This window comes from Stegostoma tigrinum, chromosome 14 (assembly GCF_030684315.1).
Source record: "Stegostoma tigrinum isolate sSteTig4 chromosome 14, sSteTig4.hap1, whole genome shotgun sequence".
NCBI classification, from domain to species: domain Eukaryota; kingdom Metazoa; phylum Chordata; class Chondrichthyes; order Orectolobiformes; family Stegostomatidae; genus Stegostoma; species Stegostoma tigrinum.
The window spans coordinates 71,534,314-71,553,366 of NC_081367.1; the positions used below are offsets into that span (position 1 = coordinate 71,534,314).

The 19,053-nt window shown below is 41.2% G+C and overlaps 1 protein-coding gene across 2 annotated transcripts in view; it reads left to right on the plus strand.

Moving 5' to 3' along the window:
* The window catches only part of plod2 (procollagen-lysine, 2-oxoglutarate 5-dioxygenase 2), a 147,487-nt gene that overhangs the window by 102,777 nt on the left and 25,657 nt on the right, over window positions 1-19,053 (plus strand). For both annotated transcript variants that reach the window (XM_048542003.2, XM_048542004.2), the window contains exons 9-13: window positions 712-837; window positions 3,790-3,908; window positions 7,181-7,285; window positions 15,082-15,207; window positions 17,482-17,623. In XM_048542003.2, coding sequence (XP_048397960.1) covers window positions 712-837; window positions 3,790-3,908; window positions 7,181-7,285; window positions 15,082-15,207; window positions 17,482-17,623 — 618 coding nt within the window. The remainder of the gene's footprint in view (window positions 1-711; window positions 838-3,789; window positions 3,909-7,180; window positions 7,286-15,081; window positions 15,208-17,481; window positions 17,624-19,053) is intronic.

The window sequence follows — 19,053 nt, forward strand, 5'->3', positions numbered from 1 at the left end:
CCATGCCCTAACTATATGTGCTGTGTGAAAACACTTTGTACACACATCACCCTGTCTTCGTTTGCACATCACTTTAAATCTATTCCCGCTTGTCCTTTTTCCTTCTTTCCTGAGCCTGAAAAGCTTCTCCCGCCCATGCATAAGATTTGATTGTGGTTTTCAAAATCCCGTCTGCCGCTGCCTTTCCAAGAAAAACTGTCTCAACTACTTCAGTCTATTCTCATGACTAGTCTCTCATACCTGGAACAATTCTTGTAAACTTGGGATGCTTGTATTCAGTGGACAACTGTATTGAGCAAGGAACAACATTGTCAATTTCATCAACAATTCCCAAATATATCAATGGAAAATTTCACTCCCTTTTAAGTAATTCACTCCATTTCACAATACGCAAAGTTGAATATATTCTGAGGAAGGGTTACTGGACCTGAAACGTTAACTCTGATTTTTTTCTTCACAGATGCTGTCAGACCTGCTGAGCTTTTCCAGCAACTCCTGTTTTTGTTCCTGATTTACAGCATCTGCAGTTCTTTTGGTTTTTATCTTGATTGATATGTGTTTGATTAATCATTTAACAAGGTTTAAAAATCCCTCTGTGACATTGTCATTGAAAGTAATTTGATTAACGTCTGTTTGAACATCTTGAATTTAAACTTACCATTGTTGACAGTGATGTGATAATTAATCTGACTCGATGTTTTTCTTATTTAGGAATATCCCATGGTGTTTGTTGGCATATTCATTGAACAGCCAACACCTTTTCTTCCAGAGTTTTTGGAAAGACTTCTAACCATCAATTATCCAAGGGAGAAGCTTAAATTCTTTATTCACAATAAGGTGAGTGTTGCATTAATGGGTTTGCAATTCCCTGATACTGTTAACTGCCTAATAGAACATAGAACATAGAACAGTACAGCACAGAACAGGCCCTTCAGCCCACAATGTTGTGCCGACCATTGATCCTCATGTATGCACCCTCAAATTTCTGTGACCATATACATGTCCAGCAGTCTCTTAAATGACCCCAATGACCTTGCTTCCACAACTGCTGCTGGCAACGCATTCCATGCTCTCACAACTCTCTGCGTAAAGAACCTGCCTCTGACATCCCCTCGATACTTTCCACCAACCAGCTTAAAACTATGACCCCTCGTGCTAGCCATTTCTGCCCTGGGAAATAGTCTCTGGCTATCAACTCTATCTATGCCTCTCATTATCTTGTATACCTCAATTAGGTCCCCTCTCCTCCTCCTTTTCTCCAATGAAAAGAGACCGAGCTCAGTCAACCTCTCTTCATAAGATAAGCCCTCCAGTCCAGGCAGCATCCTGGTAAACCTCCTCTGAACCCTCTCCAAAGCATCCACATCTTTCCTATAATAGGGCGCCCAGAACTGGACGCAGTATTCCAAGTGCGGTCTAACCAAAGTTTTATAGAGCTGCAACAAGATCTCACGACTCTTAAACTCGATCCCCTTGTTAATGAAAGCCAAAACACCATATGCTTTCTTAACAACCCTGTCCACTTGGGTGGCCATTTTAAGGGATCTATGTATCTGCACACCAAGATCCCTCTGTTCCTCCACGCTGCCAAGAATCCTATCCTTAATCCTGTACTCAGCTTTCAAATTCGACCTTCCAAAATGCATCACCTCGCATTTATCCAGGTTGAACTCCATCTGCCACCTCTCGGCCCATCTCTGCATCCTGTCAATGTCCCGCTGCAGCCTACAGCAGCCCTCTACACTGTCAACGACAAATGTAGATGAAGTGGGAATTACAATTGTAAGAACCTCATAATCCTATATAAGCAACTGTTTTTTGGGGAAAAGGAATGTTCAGGTAAAAATGTGAAAGTTGGCTTTCTACCCTCGGTGATATTTTCTGTCTGTGTTTGCTGCATAGCTCTGGTTCTGGTTTAAGCATTGGTCAGATTGTGCAGTAAAAATGACATTGAGGTTACCCACCAACATTATGGAGTACATTGGTGACAATTCCAAAATCCACAAATGCTTAATAAATCACAAACCATAAAGTCATTGTCTATAATTTGCTCTGTTCCTTCGCAAGCTTTACTGTATGTGTACCTCAAAATTATGAATGGCCATTAACACACGTGGCAGTGGGAGGGAAAACTATCTGTATCAAAAGCCACAGGGAGCGAATGAGTTCCATTCAGGACTTGTTCACAAGTCATGAACACAGTGCAGGATAACATAAAACAGCTGTTTGTAAATACAGGAAATGTTTATATGTCAGGTATTTAAAATGCCACCCCTGTCCGGGATTACGTTTGTAGGCATGTGAGTTTGTAAATGCAGGATGCCGTGCACACGATTTTACAACGAACTAAACATTTTAACTGGCACTTGCATGCTTAAACTTTGTGGACTGCATCTTCTCATTTGGTCACATTATCTGGATAGAAATCTATTTTGGGTTTATTAACCCAGTTACCATAGTAGCTGCTGCAATGTCCAACCTCCTGACAGCTTTCCAGTCACAGGATGCGACTGTATGATCACTGAGTTCACGGTGATGGGCAGCTTGAGAAGGTTGCTAGCGGTTTGGGTAGGGGAGTAGACTCTTAAGTGAGGACTACATAGGCAGTCTTCATTCACTACAGTGAGAGTGCAGTTTTAATGAATGGGACAAGAGAGGGATGGTCAGAATGGAAACCCTACATGGGTTGAAGGAAATGTCAACACCTTGCTGACCACCAGCAACATCCATCTGTGGGAGGTGATCACTGAGATTGCAGATGATCTCGGGCTAACCCAGTCTTGTCCTTTAAGATGCAAATTGCCTATTGCTCCTGAAACATCCGTTGGGCACTGTACTGCATTAGAATAAGGGCCAGGTGGATCTCATTGACTTTGATAATCTTGATTGGGGCAGTTAACCTGGGCCACTCAGGGAGCCCTGGCTGACAGGTATAAACAGGAGATTTAGGGATGCTGCATACTCTAGGGATTGGCTTAAAGCTGGCTGGTCAGAGCTGATGTACTGCGCATATGTAAATAAAGGGTGACTTGGTGATGGGATACCAGCCTCTGTGCAGTTATTTCAGGCACTGTCCTCCCTATGAGTTGATAAAGTACAAACAATGGAGAGGGAATGGATCTCATGCTCCACAGGTAACATTTCATTGCGCGCACACACACAATTCCTGCTAGTTGTTTAATTTTTCTTTCTGGATTTGGGAAATGTGTGAATTGTTGGCTAGGCCAGCTTTTATTCCCCATCCCTATTTGCCCAGAGGGCAGTTGAGTGTCAACACATTGCTATGGGTCTGGAGTCACATGGAAGCCAGACCAGGTAAGGATGGCACATTCTTTCCCTAAAGGATGTTAGTGAACTTTTCCTGATAATTGACACTGGTTTCGTGGTCATTATTAGAGTCTTAATTCTGTATTAAATTAACCACCTCAAGTGGCTTTTCCCAGATACGATAGCATCAGAACACAGAAACCACCTTGGGCAAAGGGCACAGGGACAGAACATGTCCATATTCCTGACCAACATCTGGTTCCAAATGTTTCTCCTCACTAACTCCAGACCCACCTTCACACGTCCGCTTAAAACTCCACGAACAATGCAGATTCTTCATTCTGATTAGTGCCTTATTCACCCAGGTGAGGGCATCATGCAGGGGTAACTTTCTAATAAGCTTTAATTGTTGCTCATTTTGTCTGATAGCAGGAGTGCAGCCCAAAGCATTAACAGCACTATTTGTTCACCATTGACTAGCAAACGTGGGTCATTAATCCTGTTCCTTAAACCTTTCTGTAGGAGGTTTACCATGAGAGACATATACACAAGTTCTGGGAGAAGCACAAAGGTGAACTCGAAGTGAAGTTTGTGGGTCCTGAGGAGATCCTGAGTGAAGGAGATGCCAGGAACATGGGAATGTGAGTTTCTGCTTTCCAATGCTGTCACCGTGGCTGAAATAGACTGGTGATAAGTCAGTGTCACTCATTTGTTTGCTGCAACCAATAACTTATCACTGCAAACGTTCAGTACAACTGATAGGCTGGTGTTGAAATAGCCTTCAGGAGCTGAACTAGGACACAGGGTTAGCAAGGATGAGTTGGACCGAAGGGTCTGTTTCTATGGCAGCTGAAGACAGTGGATTATCTTCCTCCAGAATGGGAGGGAACGATAACACAATGACCACTAGCTTCCCAGAGACTGTAACCAAACACGTACAGTCTGCAGAGGGATGTGGGCATAAACTTGGCAGTTGTTTGGAAGAACAGAGAAAGAGTCCAGAAAGATACAGAACGGAGGACTTTGGGAGTCCTTGTCTGTTAATCACAAAAAGCTAACATCCAAGCTCAGTTGTTAATAAGAAAGACAAATGGAATTGTAGCCTACATTTCAAAGGAAATGGTACATAAAAGTAAAGAGGTTTACTCAAGCTCTGAAAGACCCTTTTTATACTTTTTGGCTCCTGTGCTGCTGCAAGAGAAATAATTTCTCCAATTGTTCATGAGACATAGGAACAGAAATAGGCCATTCAGCCCATTGAATCTGCTTCGCCTTTCAGTTAGATCATGGTTGATCTGGTAGATTCTCAACTCCACTTACCTGCTTTTTCACTGTGATCATTGCTGTCCACCAGACCCCAGCATGGAAGATGAACCAATGTTCCTCACCTTTGAGTGCACCACCTCCTCTTATTCTTCCTGCAGTAGCAGCTATCTCCAGTGGTGGCGCTGTTAAGCCCGCCAGTTGGGCCTGCAGCTGATAGGTGGGTCCACCTCCTCCGTTGAATTGTGATCTTGACAACAGTGTACTAATTGGCCACCACTCTGGCCACATCCCACATACAGTCCAGCCATCTGCCCAAGCAGATGCAGTACCCGCTTTCACTCCTGATAGCAGGACAGCCTGGGACATGGGGAAAACTCAATCCATTGTTCCCTTCCTGTTTCAAAATGGTAAAGTTCTGAAGTATCTAATTTGCCTGCAGTTGCCACTTGGTTGTTGCAAAGTGTTTCGGGGTGCCCAGGTTTTTTTCATAAAGGGACTGTGCTTTTACAATCTCCTTACAATATTGGAGCTGCCCAGCAGCAGCTTCTACTTGCAACTGATCAGCAGACTTTCTCAGTACATGGACAAATCACCTGCTCCAGAGTCTGGCCCAATATAGATTTCGTCCCCAGCACAGAGCGAGCGAATACGTTAGTGTTTGGAATTCTGTTTTGCTGCCTGATGATCTAGAAGCTCAGGATTTCCAGGGTTGTTGTTTCATCTGTACCTAGTAAAGCCTCCATCAGTCGAGAAGAGAAATTGTCTGTTAGGTATAGTTATTAGATCAGGAGGTTGACATTAAGCAATGATCACTTAACGAGTCAGTCCAAGCACAATGGGCCAAACGGCCATCTGCTACACTTTACACACTTGATCTTAATTTGATATCTTTCTCCTGTAATCGTTTTTGAAACTGTTTAAAATTATCATTCTGTTTTAATTTTAAAAGATCAAACTGTGTACTGCTGATAAATGAAGAAGACAAAGTTAAGACAGAAGAACAGCCATGACTTAGTTTGATGGGCTTAAGTTGGAAGGGCCAAATGGTCTAATTCTGCCCCCATTTCCTATAACACCATTAGATTGGCTGCTACCACCTAGAAGGGAATTTTTTTTATTTAGTCCTGGGATGCAGGTGCCAGTGATTGTGCGAACATTTATTACCCATCTGTGTTTACTCCTTGAGGTGGTGGTGGGCTGCCTTCTTGAACAGCTGTAGGTAAACCCCAGTACCATTAGGAAGGGCGTTCAGTGACACTGAAGGAACAGTGTTACATTTCCAAGTCGGGATGGTGAGTGGCTTGGAGGAGAACCTGCAGGGGGTATTGTTCCCATGCATTTGCTGCCCTTGCCCTTCTGGTTAGAAGTTATTGTGGATTTGGAAGTTGCTGTCTAAGGGGGGGTTGGTGAATTTCTACAGTGCACCTTGTCAGTAGTACACACTGCTTCTACTGAGCTGTAGAGGGAATGAATGCTTGTGGATGTGGTGCCAGTCACCAGGTGGCTTTGGCCTGGACAGTGTCAGGCTTCTTTAATGTTGTTGGGGCTGCACCCATCCAAGCAAGTGGAGAGTATTCCATCACACTCTTGACTTGTGCCCTATAGATGGTGGGTAGGCTTTGGGGAGTTGGGGTGAGTCACTCGCTACAGAATTCCTAGCTGCTGACCACCTGTTGTAGCCACAGTATTTACATGACCCATCCAGTTCAGTCTCTGGTCAGTGGCAATCCTGTGATAGTGCGGTGAGGATGCAGATCTGTTTCTCCAGTGTAAATCACCAGCATTTTAAAGGGACAAAATCATAGTTTTTGGATAAGGGTTAGCAAAGTTAAAGCAGAAATGAGGAGGAATTACTTCTCTCAAAGAATTATTAATTGGTGGAATTCACTTCCGCAAAGTGCGGTGGATACAGAATGAATTGAAGGAAGAGATAGACAGACAGATATTTGATGAGTAATGAATTAAAGGGTTTTGGAGGGCAGGTAGGAAGGTGGAAGTGAGGCCAAGATGAGATCAGCCATGATCGTATTAAATTGTGAAGCAGGCTCATGAGGCTGAATGGCCTAATCCTGATCCCTAGGTTTTACATTCTTATGATTTAAGATCATGCAAGATTGACATGAGTTGTTTGGTCTTCTCTACAACAGTGCCGAGACAACATATTGAAATTGTGCAAAATTAAATCTAACCTTTGGCTTTGGTTTTGACAGAAGTGAGGATGCAGGAGTGCCTTCAGTCACTCAGAAACTCTGAACGATTGGGAGCGTAAAGATTGTCAAATTTAATATTTTTATTTTAATATTTCTATTTTAATATTCTGTTATAGTTTCCCATCAGGCAGCTGGCCTGATTGAGAGCTGGCTGACTGACCCATTATAAACATGCTCACTCTTTTCAAAAAAGGAAGCATAAAGGCATCGGAAGAGCAAATTTTATTTAAAAGTTTTTGTTGGAAGTTTATAATTTTTCTCGATTTTTAACTCTGGAAATAGAAACATCATGCCTTCAACAAATCCTCGTGGAAAAACTGAACTCTGTGATTATTTTTGTTAGTAAAGGCAGGGATTTTGAGTAGGTCAGCACTGCGGATTTGAGGGAAGTTTAATTTTACCATTGCTTATTGTTCTCTCTCTTTTCCTTAATGTAGGGATTACTGTCGCCAGGATCCAGAGTGTGATTATTACTTCAATCTTGATTCTGATGTTGTTTTGACGAACCCAAATACGCTGAAAATATTAATTGAGCAAAACAGGTAACAGATTAATTTACAACTTTGTGCTGATTGAAGTTGATTTTATGACCTTTTAAAAATTATGTGGATGAACTCTTCAAATGTCGTAACATTCTAGACTGTGGGCCAAGTGCTGGAAAGTGAGACTTTTGCGGATAGGTCAGCATGGACTCGATGGGTTGAAGGGCCTCTCTGTGCTCTATAACTGTATGATTCAGTCTGTCTATTGTACATGTTTGTCCTGTTCTTAAACCTGAATAAAAACTAGGCAATGTACTCTCAATCCGAACTTTACAAAGCCTTCACTTTTTTGTAGGTAATCCTATAAAGTTATTATACGAAACCTGGAATGGTTGGGTCAAAAATGCTCCCAAAGGTGTCAGTGGTTAATCATGTAGTGATAAAATCCCTGTATACAGAAAAAATATAGTCAATAATTAGCGAAGTTTGATCAAACACGGAGAAGCTGATTTTTAATTTGCTCAATGTCTCAGCCTACTCCCAGCTCCTGTTAGGATGTCAATAAAGTCTACCTCATGAAACCAGTGTGCCCATATTGATTTGATTTGGTTTGATTTATTACTGTATTGTGTAGCAAGGTACAGTGAAAAGTGCTATTTTACACACTTTACTGTACATCAGGGTAACGGAACAGAGTGCAGGATACAGTGTTACAGTTGCTGAGAAGGTGCAAACAAAGATCAACATTAGCATTAAAGAGGTCCATTCAAAGTCTGACAGAAGCTGGGAAGAAGCTGCTCTTGAATGTGTTCTTATATCCGTACAAACTTCAGTATGTTTTCCCCAATGGAGGAGGATGGAAGAGAGTATAACTAAGGTGGTTTGGGCCAGGGGGGCATTGGGGGTCGGAGGGAGGGGTGGCTGGTGGTTGGCAGTGATGTCTTAATATTGTTGAAACAGTAGTCACAGTAACAACAATAAACACAGCACCCAGACTGCAAGTAAAACAGATCTTAACAGCATTGTAAATAGTGTTAATAAACTTCAAGAGATGTGTCTCAGCAAGAACTCAGTCTTTGTGGTATATGATGCAAGAGCTACCATATAAGGAATACCCAGACCACACCATACCAGCAGTAGTGTTTTATGCAAGAAATCATGTCACTCAGCCTTGCAAAATTTTATCTTCATATCATGCTATAGGTGTCAGTTGTCTCTTCCTTCATCACAATTCCAAGGAATTACTCCAGATCCTGATCCACCACCAGATTGAGCTAATTCTGAATTTCTCGGTTGGCCATTGATTTGCCTTCTGTAGAGGGGTGAGCCGCACAATCCCCCCGCCCCATGGCTTAACTGACCCGTGTTTTAAGCACACTTACCATAATGTTCCTCTTATTGTGCCCTTAACTTCTAATATTAAAACCCAGCGATCTGTATTCATTGTGTGCTGCTTTCTCAACGCATCAAGATGTCTGTGTTCCCGAGCATTTTGCTGTGTATAGGAAACACAGTCTCGACTGAGTTTGCAGATTACACGAAATTAGGAGGCAGCAGCAGCAAGCTACAAAATGATATTCCCAAACTAGGTTGGGAATGGGATAAGTTGGAGGAGTGATGGGCGATGAAATCCCCATTGTGGCGAAGTGGGAGATTATTCACTTTGTATTAGAAAGATAAATCAAAACATTTGCTTACTGGTAAGAGACTAGCAGCAACGGGAGAACAAAGGGATTTGTGTTGACATTGTTGATGGAAGGTGTACCAGAGCTGTAAAAGACACAGGTTTCAGTATTTATGAAGGCAAGAAGCTATTTTCTGAAGAAGGGTCCCGACCCAAAATGCCAAAGCTTTCCTGCTTCTCTGATGCTGCTTGCCCTGCTGTGTTCATCCAGCTTCACAGTGTTATTTCAGATTCTCCAGCATCGGCAGTTCCTACTGTCTCTATAGCTATTTTCTCTTATTGGGGAACCTAGAGGTGGGTAGTGTAGAACGTAGGACATGAAGTGAAATGAAGAAACATTTTTCACAAAATGGGGAGTGGAAAACTGAGCCCTTGATAAGATCTGGATACTGAAATCCTAGAATCCCTACAGTGTGGAAACAGGCCATTTGGCCCAACAAGACCACAAGGACTCACAGAAGAACATCCCACCCAGAGTCACCACCTCCCCTATCCCTGTAACCCTGCATTTCCCAATCTATCTAACCTACACATCTCTGGACACTGGGCAATTTAGCCTGGCTAATCCACCTAACCTTCACATCTTTGGACTGTGGGAGGAAACTCAGCACCCAGACGAAACCCGAACAGACATGGGGAAAATGTGCAAACTCCACACAGTCAGTTGCCTGAGGCTGGAATTGAGCTTGGTCTCTAGCACTGTGACACAGCGTTGCTAACTACTGAGCCACTCAAAACAGGGTCATATCAAGGTGGACATCAGCTGATTTTTGTAGTGAGGATATCAATGATTGGGGAATTTATATGGATAAAGATGATTGGGCTATGTGGAACAGCAGAACAGATTTGTGGGGCTGAATGGCCTACTCTTGTTCCTGTGTTCTCCCTGGATTCAAATGGTTGCTTATTCCAGAAAGTTCTTTCGAAACAAGCTTCCATTTCATTTTGTCAATTCCCTTTTTCTGATGGCTCACTTTCCAGATTCCACGTTTATCTAACCCATGATGTTTACTTTTTCCAAATATTTTGGGGGGGAAAAGATCTAGTTTTATTTTAAACACAGTTTAACTTGTGCAAACATCTTTATCATCCTGATCAAAGAAGCAGGAGGAAAATCTAACGGAACTGTTTTCAGTTCATTGCATAGTTTGTGTGCAGAAATCTTCTGCCCAATGTTACTTGTCCATTTAAAACACATCTTCGTGCTTCACCCTGTGGAGACCAAGCACTTTGGATTCCACTTGCTTCAGTTGTAGCTTTGTTGAATTAATTAAAAGTCAGTGCTTCAGTGGATGCTCCCCAGATGTCAGAACTGCAGAAAGCAATTACCGGCTTGGCTTGACTTAGTCAAATGTGCAGCCCTTTCCTGGCAGCTCCATCGGTCTGAAGTGCCAACCTCTGGATAATTAAGTGGACCACAATCAGGGCACAGCAATAGGTATGATTGCAGATTGTGTAGGGAATGCATTAAACCGCAGTTGTACACATGAGATAAAAGATGTGTCTTTTAATTAAACTAATGGCTTCACTAAAATGCAATGAACATTTGAAAAAACCTTAAGGACATCAAATTGGCATTTAAGCATTGATTTAATGTGCACCACTTGAGGTACAATAAACTTGTGTTTAAAAGCAGTCATAAAATTACAAGCAGAGTATTGGGATCTTGAATGGGGCGTGTACTATATTGCCTTGTACGTAGGCTGTTTTGAATTAGTCACTCATTCAATGCTGTCAGGATTTCTGTAATGTATAAATGGTCATTCTACCAAAGTTGGCGAGTAACTTGATGCATGTATCTATCATATTATGGAAACAAATAAGGAATAGATACAGATTCCATTAAATCATATTGTTTGGTCCGTAAATCATACCCAAGTTGAGAATAAAAGGTCATAGAGTCACTTACAGCGAGTCAACCTGTGGAGATCAAGCAAGCTTAAACCAGTGCATTAGTGTTCCAGTGGAAGATATATTTATATGTATCAATATAAATCTAGGTTACAAAGGGACATTGATAGGATGCAGAGCTGGGCTGAGAAGTGGCAGATCGAGTTTAACCCTGAAAAGTGTGAAGAGATTCATTTTGGAAGGACAAACTTGAAAGCAGAATACAGGGTTAACGGAAAGATTATTGGCAATTTGGAAGAGCAGAGGGATCTTGGGGTTCATGTTTATAGTTCCCTGAAAGCTGCCACCCAGGTGGATAGAGTTGTTAAGAAGGCATATTGTGTGTTAACTTTCATTAATAGAGGGATTGAGTCCAAGAGCTGTGAAGCTATGCTCCAGCTATTCAAAAGCCTGGTTCAGCCACATCTGGAATATTGTGCCTAGTCCTGGTTGCCTCATTACAGGAAAGATGTGGAAGCAGGGGAAAAGGTGCAGAGGAGATTTTAACAGGATGTTGTCTGGAATGGAGGGAAGGTCTTATGAGGAAAGGTTGAAGGAGCTAGGGCTTTTCTTTTTAGGGTGACGAAGGACGAGAGGTGACTTCGTAGAGGTGTACAAAATGATCAGAGGTATAGATACAATGGATAGCCAGAGACGTTTTCCTCGGGTGGAGGTAACTATTATGAGGGGGCATAGTTTTAAAGTGAGTGGAGGTAGATACAGGGGAGATGTCAGAGGTAGGTTCTTTACTCAGAAAGTGGTCGGTATGTGAATGCATTGCCGGAGAGGGTAGTGGAGTCGACCTCATTAGGGCCATTTACGCGGATATTAGATAGGCGTAGGGGTGGAGCTTAGATAGGCGTTGGGATTGGGGTAAAAGTTCAGCACAACATCATGTGCCGAAGGGTCTGAACTGTGCTGTACTCTACTGTTCTATGTTCTAGATATCACCTTTGGTGTAATAATGAGCCCCATGTTGCTTCACAACAGACACAGGGAAACCAAGGAAAAATTAAGAGCAAGGGGCATAATCTTGGTCAGTGGTGTGCATTTAATGGAGGGCCTTAACTTTGAAGGTGAAGAGTTTTGTTAAGAAACATGGCAATCCTTGAATTATTAGCTTTCCTGATGTCCAGATGTTGCAATTAGTGTATAGAAAGCACCCACAGTCAACAGAGCTAAATGACCAAGGAAAACAGTTTGAGATTTTTTAGCTGATGGATAAGTCTGGGCAAAGACATTGGAGAATAGCCTTGCAAGACTTCAACTAGGGCCCTGGGATCTTGTAAGATATACTTGTAAGATACAAGCTTAAACACGTGTACAAACAGGTTCAAGAACAGTTTTCTCCCCAGAGTTATTCGATTTCTGAATGGACCCCTCAAATTTGAAATGCTGGTCCTGCTTTTTGTGCACCTTTCTTGCAGCTGTAACATTGTATTCCTCACTCTGCTAAATCACCCTTTGTATGTATGATCTGCCCGTACTGCATGCAAAACAAAACTTTTCACTGTACCTAGGCACATGTGACAGTAATAAATCAAATCTAAACAAATCTTACACATTTGTCGAGGGCCTTTAAGTAGATGAAGTATCAGTTTAGAACCTCACACAAAAGATACTCTTCCAACGCGATGACACTCATTCATTACTGTACCTAAGAACCATCTTAGCTGAAGTGCTCAAATTTTTTGAATGGGACTTAAACCCATGGTCGTTGGACTCCATTGGAAGTGTTACCCTGACCCAGTAGGTGTGTCAAAACAATCTCAGACCTCAATTGCTGTTACTCACCCTCACTCTCCTGATTCTGCCCACCATATCCTCAATAAAGGAGCAGACATAGGCCATTTGGCCCTTTAAGCTTGTTCTGCCATTCAAAAAGGTCACATCTGATCAGTGTGCATTTTGAATTTCACATTCCCAACTACCCTCTGCAATCTTTGATTGCCTTGCCAACAAGAATTTATCTAATTTCACTTTTCAAAATATTTAGTGAGCCTACCATCACCACCTTCAGAGGCAACCCCTCCTGTCCTCACAAGCCAACAAATGTATTTGCAGGTATTAGCTGGGTAGACACCCTTTTACCATCTCCAATGTATTTTCAAGCTTCCTTAAATAAGGAAGCCAAAATTAAATAGAGTATTTACAAAATGGCCTCCCCAGTGCTCTGTATAAGTGAGGCATGGCATCTTCGATTTTTGGATTTATTTCCTCTTATAGTGAGAACAGCATCCCATCAAATGCTACATCCACAAACTAACTTTTTGTGACTCGTGCACTAGAACAGCTAGATTCCTCAGTACCTTGGAATTCTACAGTTATTCGCTGTTTAAGTAATTCTTCCTGCCAAAGTAAACAACTTCATGTTTTCTCTCATTCGACAAAAATCTGGTAGATGGAGTACAATCACTTTCTGATGTGTATCTTGCAAACTCTTACGTCCTTTTTGCAACATATTTTCAAACCCGTCTTAGTGTTGACTATGAAACCCACTCATCACATCCTACCAAGTGGATAAAGATCCATTTATTCACACTCTGTTTTCTGACAGCCAGCCAATCTTCTATCCACAGTACTGTGTTATCCCCTAAACCATAAGCTTTTATTTTCTGAAATAATTTTTGATGTGACACTCTATCAATTGCTTTCTGGAAATCTGCTTCCTGACTCTGCCCTGCTCCCTGTTCGTTCCCACTACTTCCCAGCTCCTCTTCCCCTCTCCTTTGCTCCCTCAGCTTTGGGAGTACGTTGAATCTCGAGTTGTTTTCAATCAAATAGCAGGAGTTTTATTTTAACAGTTGTTCATGGGATGTAAGTGTTGTTGAATTCCCTGGGGAAGGTGGTGGTGAGTTGCCTTCTTGAATCACTGCATCGTTTGAGGTGTAAGGTCCCCCCCCGTGGTCCTGTTAGGATGAGCGTTTGACCAAGCAATATCAGCCATAATCAAATGGTAGAGCAGACTCAGCAGGCTGAATGGCCTAATTCTGTTGTGTTATTTTGTAGTCTTATGATAGGGCTCCTGATATCTGGGAAGAAGTAGGGGAGCTCAGTATATGGAGTAAGCAAAGCAGGATTATGGGGTTGAAATTTGGAACTGGAACCAAAACGCACGGTTAGCACAGGGTGGTGTACAGGGAATTAAAATTAAAATTAGAGTTAGAGATCCACTAAAGAAATCAGCTAAAATTGTTACAGACCAGACCAAACGTTTCAAAACATATCAAAGAGATAGAAGTTTGCGTCCAGGCTATCTTATTTAAAAGCAAGTGTAAGGTTCTGCATTCCAGATGCAATTAATTCGGTGAAACTACAATGCTTTGAGCAAAGCAGGTTTTATTCTTACACAACGATTAAAATGCAAACAAAGCAAGAATTATCATAATTTTAACTCTATCAAAATGCTTAATGCAATAATATATTATTTAACTTCTACTCACCGACTGTTCTAATATATTGATGTCCCATAAACACACCCGTGGCAAAGGCAAATTCAGCGAAACAGATTTCCCTCACTTGCGACTTCCTCCAGTCCAGGAGAAGGAAGACTGTCAGAATGAATCTTGCAGCAGAGAGAAAGAGGTCAAGCTTTTTTGCAGCAGCAAAGAGAGCTGTATCTAGCAGCTTCAATGCCAAAACCCCAACTTCAACAACAGAAAGCAAAAACTAAAACCTTTAGGTCTGTGTCAGCTCGACTTCAACCACTCGTGCTTCTTTTGTCTATTTAAAAAAAAAACCAAAGCTATTGACTCTGATTTCCATGGAGCAGTCGCCTCTGCACCAAGTTTACAACACCCCTTTTCAAGAGGAACAGGGCAGAACAACTCTCTTCAAGGCACAAAGTTACAAAATCATTGAAATCACTAACTTGTCATTGAGCTGAAAGTATGTTCCTCACTGACTGTGGTGACACGCACCTTGCCTTTCCTATGCACCACATCATCATACCCATATGCAGCCTTGGGAAAGACTCAGTTTGAAATGCAGTCAGCGTGTGCCTTTACCTCACCACTGACCTTGAGATTCGACTCATAGTTTTGCTGTTTCTTCTGCTAATCTTGGCTTTCTAACCAATATCTTAAGAGAATTTCTGTGGACTTATTTTGACACAAGGTAGTTAAAATGTACATTAAGCTTTTCGGTTCACAAGGAGAATAAATAAATCTGCAAGAAAGAAAAGTTAATTTCTTAAATTTGACACTGGCCAACATCTTGTCATTAAGTTCATTGCGAAGTAATTGTTGTTTTGCTGAGCCGTTACTTATTTCTTGCCCAACAGGAAGATAATTGCACCAGTGATCACCCAGTATAAAAAACTGTGGTCCAACTTTTGGGGTGCTCTGAGTCCTGATGGTTATTACGCACGCTCTGAGGATTATGTTGATATTGTCGAAGGAAATAGAGTGTGAGTTTTATTCACTTCTATGCTATACTAAGAATTGTCTAAAGATAACGTTACTGGCGGGCCATGGGGCTGCTCTCTCATGAAAGAGAGACAGCTGGTGGTGGTTTAATTTGAGGGTTGCCACGCCTCAAAGTGAGAGAAAGGTTGCGAAGAAGAGTCCTTCATGATAACCTCCACTAGTACAGGAATTGAACCAGTACTGTTGGTGGCAATGCATTATAAACCAGCTGTTCATCCAGTGGAACTGACCAAACGCCCAAGGAATTGTCTGCAATGTTAATCATGATTGGTTGTTGATCTAGAAAGTGGAAAAGTATAAATAAAGCATAAGAGCGAATTTTTCTGGGATGGGTGCAGGGGCTAGTTAGTCTACCCATGATCCTGATGATTGCCTTGTTGGATGTTGACATTCAAAATGAGAAATTCTCCAACTGTCTCAGCAGTAGTGGAGATGATGGTAAATGTTGGGCCTAGCCAGCGATGCCCTCATTCCCATGAATGAATAATAAAAAAAAATACATCTAGCCATACAGAAGAAACAGCCAGCAGCTGTTTAATCTCAACCGCACCAGGATTGGTGGTCAGGCCTGGAACTTTTCTTATTCCTTCATAGGATGGGGGCTGGCCAGGCTAGCATTTATTGCTCATCCTTAATTGCCCAGAGGGCAGTTAAGAGTCAGCCACATTGCTGTGGGTCTGGAATCATAAGTAGGCCAGATCAGATAAGGATGGCAATTTCCTTCCCAAAAGGACATTAGTGAACCAGATAGGGTTTTTTTCTGACTGTGGTTACACAATTTTCATGAATTTCTGTCATGACAGAATTCAAACCTGAGTGCCCAGATCATTTCCCGAACCCCTGGATTCAAAGTCCAGTGATGATATCATTAGACCTACACCTCCCCCTCTACAGACAGTCTTCCAATGAGGCAGTGCAACTATGTCATTGCGTGTGTGAATCCTCAGTATGCATTGATACTCAATCCACATGACACAGTTAGGAAAATATTTGTTTCTTCTCCCAAGTAAAGCACAGTTTCAAAACTGTTCCAACTTTTATGATGCTGTGTTTTTCTCACCATCATGTAGTGCAAGATAATGATTTTGTCATAAATTGAAGGTATTACAAATGCTAGAAATCTGAACCAAAGCAGTAAATGCTAGAAATGCTCAGCAGGTCATGTAGCATCTGGTGTAAATGGTAACATCAGAATCATTGCCAATGACAGTCACTGCAACCAAAAAAGCACAGAAACAAAGGGGCAGTGATTATCGTCCGGAATCATTGAAATCAATATTGAGCCCAGAATTTGTGAAGTGTCTAATTGCGGGTGATATGCAGCTCCTCGATCCATTGAACTTTACCTCATCTTCTAATCGGGCACTTTTTACAGCCTTCCAGGCTCAACAGCAAGCTCAAAAATTTCTAGCCATAAACTGACCTGTCTCAGGCAATTTCCCTGTTTTTGTGTGTTTTATGGTATTAGTTGGGTGCCAAATCAGGACCACCATTTCAGCAGCCTATGTCTGGTTTAGCCAGTGCTATATAAATTTCAGCACAAGTTGCACGTTTCCTGTAGTGTCAATGCAACAAAAGCAGAAAGAGGAAATTGTTGCAGTGATTTTACTTTCCCATTTACATCATTTGTTCCTTTACTTATGCCATTACCATCTCCTCTTGGCATTTTCTATCATCCTGCTTATTAGTTAAACTGTCCTACTGTCCACACTATCTCATACCTTCCTTTTTTTGTTCGTCTCCCTCTCCCTGTTTCTGTATTCACGTGTCATATGTCACTGTTTGATCAGATTGCAATGTTAACTCTCTGTTTCTCTCTCCACAGATACTGCCTGACCTACTGATTTATTAACTTTATTTCTGTGTTTAAACAAAAGTTGTATGGTTTAATATTGACACATAAACAGGTAGAAAATGTGTCTGAGCTTCTGGGCAACACACTGGTCGTGCTATCGTTACAAGTTTATTTTAGTACCAGCAGTCTTTCGGGAGTATCCACTCATAATGCAATACACTTCACAGCAAGGGTGTACTTTGTATGGATGGGTAAAAATTGCTGGCCCAGCCAATGTTTAAACTACTGCAGACATACACACACATTAGAGTGTGCATTTTCCTTTCTGAAGTGAGACATATGCATTTTGACCACTTTTTAAATGTATGCGTACTGTTTTGCTGGGTTCATGTTTGATTTTAAGGATATTTGTGTTAAAAAGGTAATGACATGTTCACACTCCTTGTGATGTTCCTTGTAGAGGTATATGGAACGTTCCCTACGTAGCGCACGTGTACCTTATCAAAGGAACTGCCTTGAGAACAGATTTAAAAGAGAAAAATTATTTTAACCAGGAGATGATGGATTCTGATATGTCACTTTGCCGAAATATCCGGGAACAGGTAAGGGGTTGGCATGTCCTATTTTTGCAATACTGTTTTTGTTTTGTAACAATATTCATTTTGGCAAGTCTTTTGTAGAAATTCCATCTCAAGTAGCTGTATCCTATTATGACAATATTCTAAATGATTAGTAAGTGAAACCCTCCTCATAATATCAACCAAAGGACAATGTTTAAATATCTCAATTAAATTAGTAATTTAACCTTACTGATAATTTACTACAATAATTTTGATTGTCAATTGCAGCAATGTAAATAACGTACAGAATCCTTCAGTGAAATGAGCTCTTACATTAATTGTTTTTGAATGATCCTCATGGTGCATATTTCACTGAGGGGATCACTTGCATCAAAATTGCGCATAACCTACCTAACTATTATATGGGAAAAAAATTCTTTCAAAACTGCACAAAATATTATGAAGCAGTTTTGGGGAAAGACGTGCTGAATAATTTATTTTTAAATGTTGTAATTTGCTTACTTTTGTATTATTTCTACATTTTTAAAAATGATAAAAGAATCATTCTTTCTTGTGAAACATGCCAACTTTTCTGTTTATTTGAGTCAGTCAATAGGGGCTTTACACTATTGTGAATGGTGAATAAATGCAAGTAAATTACTTCTAAGAAAACAAAATATTTTGAATTTTGTTTTAAATTTGTTGGCCAAGAGTTGACATTTGCAGAGTAATTATTTCAGGCAGTTTCCCCACTACTTTTCATCATTCGGAAGGTGGGGGCGACGTGCACCATGCAATTTCAGCGAAGATAAACAAAAGGGGCTAAAATAAAAGAAGGAACTGCAGATACTGGATGTCTAAAACACACAGAAACAAAAAGTGCTGGAGACACTCGGCAGGTTCTGTGAAAGGCTTCTGAACTTGAAATGTTGTTGACTCTGTTTTCTCAACAGATGTTGCCAGACCTCCTAAGTCTCTCCAGCAACTGCTGTTTTTGTGTGTTACAGAGGAGCTAATGTGTTGATTCCTGTAAGAAAGTTATCAAAGTTTTACATAAGAACAATTCTCTTCCTTGCACATGTTTTCTACTGTTATGTGGGCAAGACTATGACAGATTTTTAACTTTTACTGTAACCGTTTTATGATGGCTTAAATTGGAACCAAAGTTTGCAGTTTTCACCATTTCCATTTGTAAGCAAATAGGTGGGAGTAAAGCCTACTGACCTCAAATCAGAGGGTTGGCAAGTGTTGTACTGTCATTGATTTTGCACTGGCTCCATGTGCAGACGCTGTTCTCTGAGGCATGATGTTCCTGTTTCTGTTTGGTGTATTTGTCATCTTTTTGGTCACCTGTTTGCCAATTTGTCTTTTGCCTTTTCGGTTTTGACCCACAACTGGAAAGGATTTGTTTTTTGTATTGTCTGTTTGCACCATGTTCCTGAGCCGGTCGGTTCATTTGGCTGGAGTTGGAC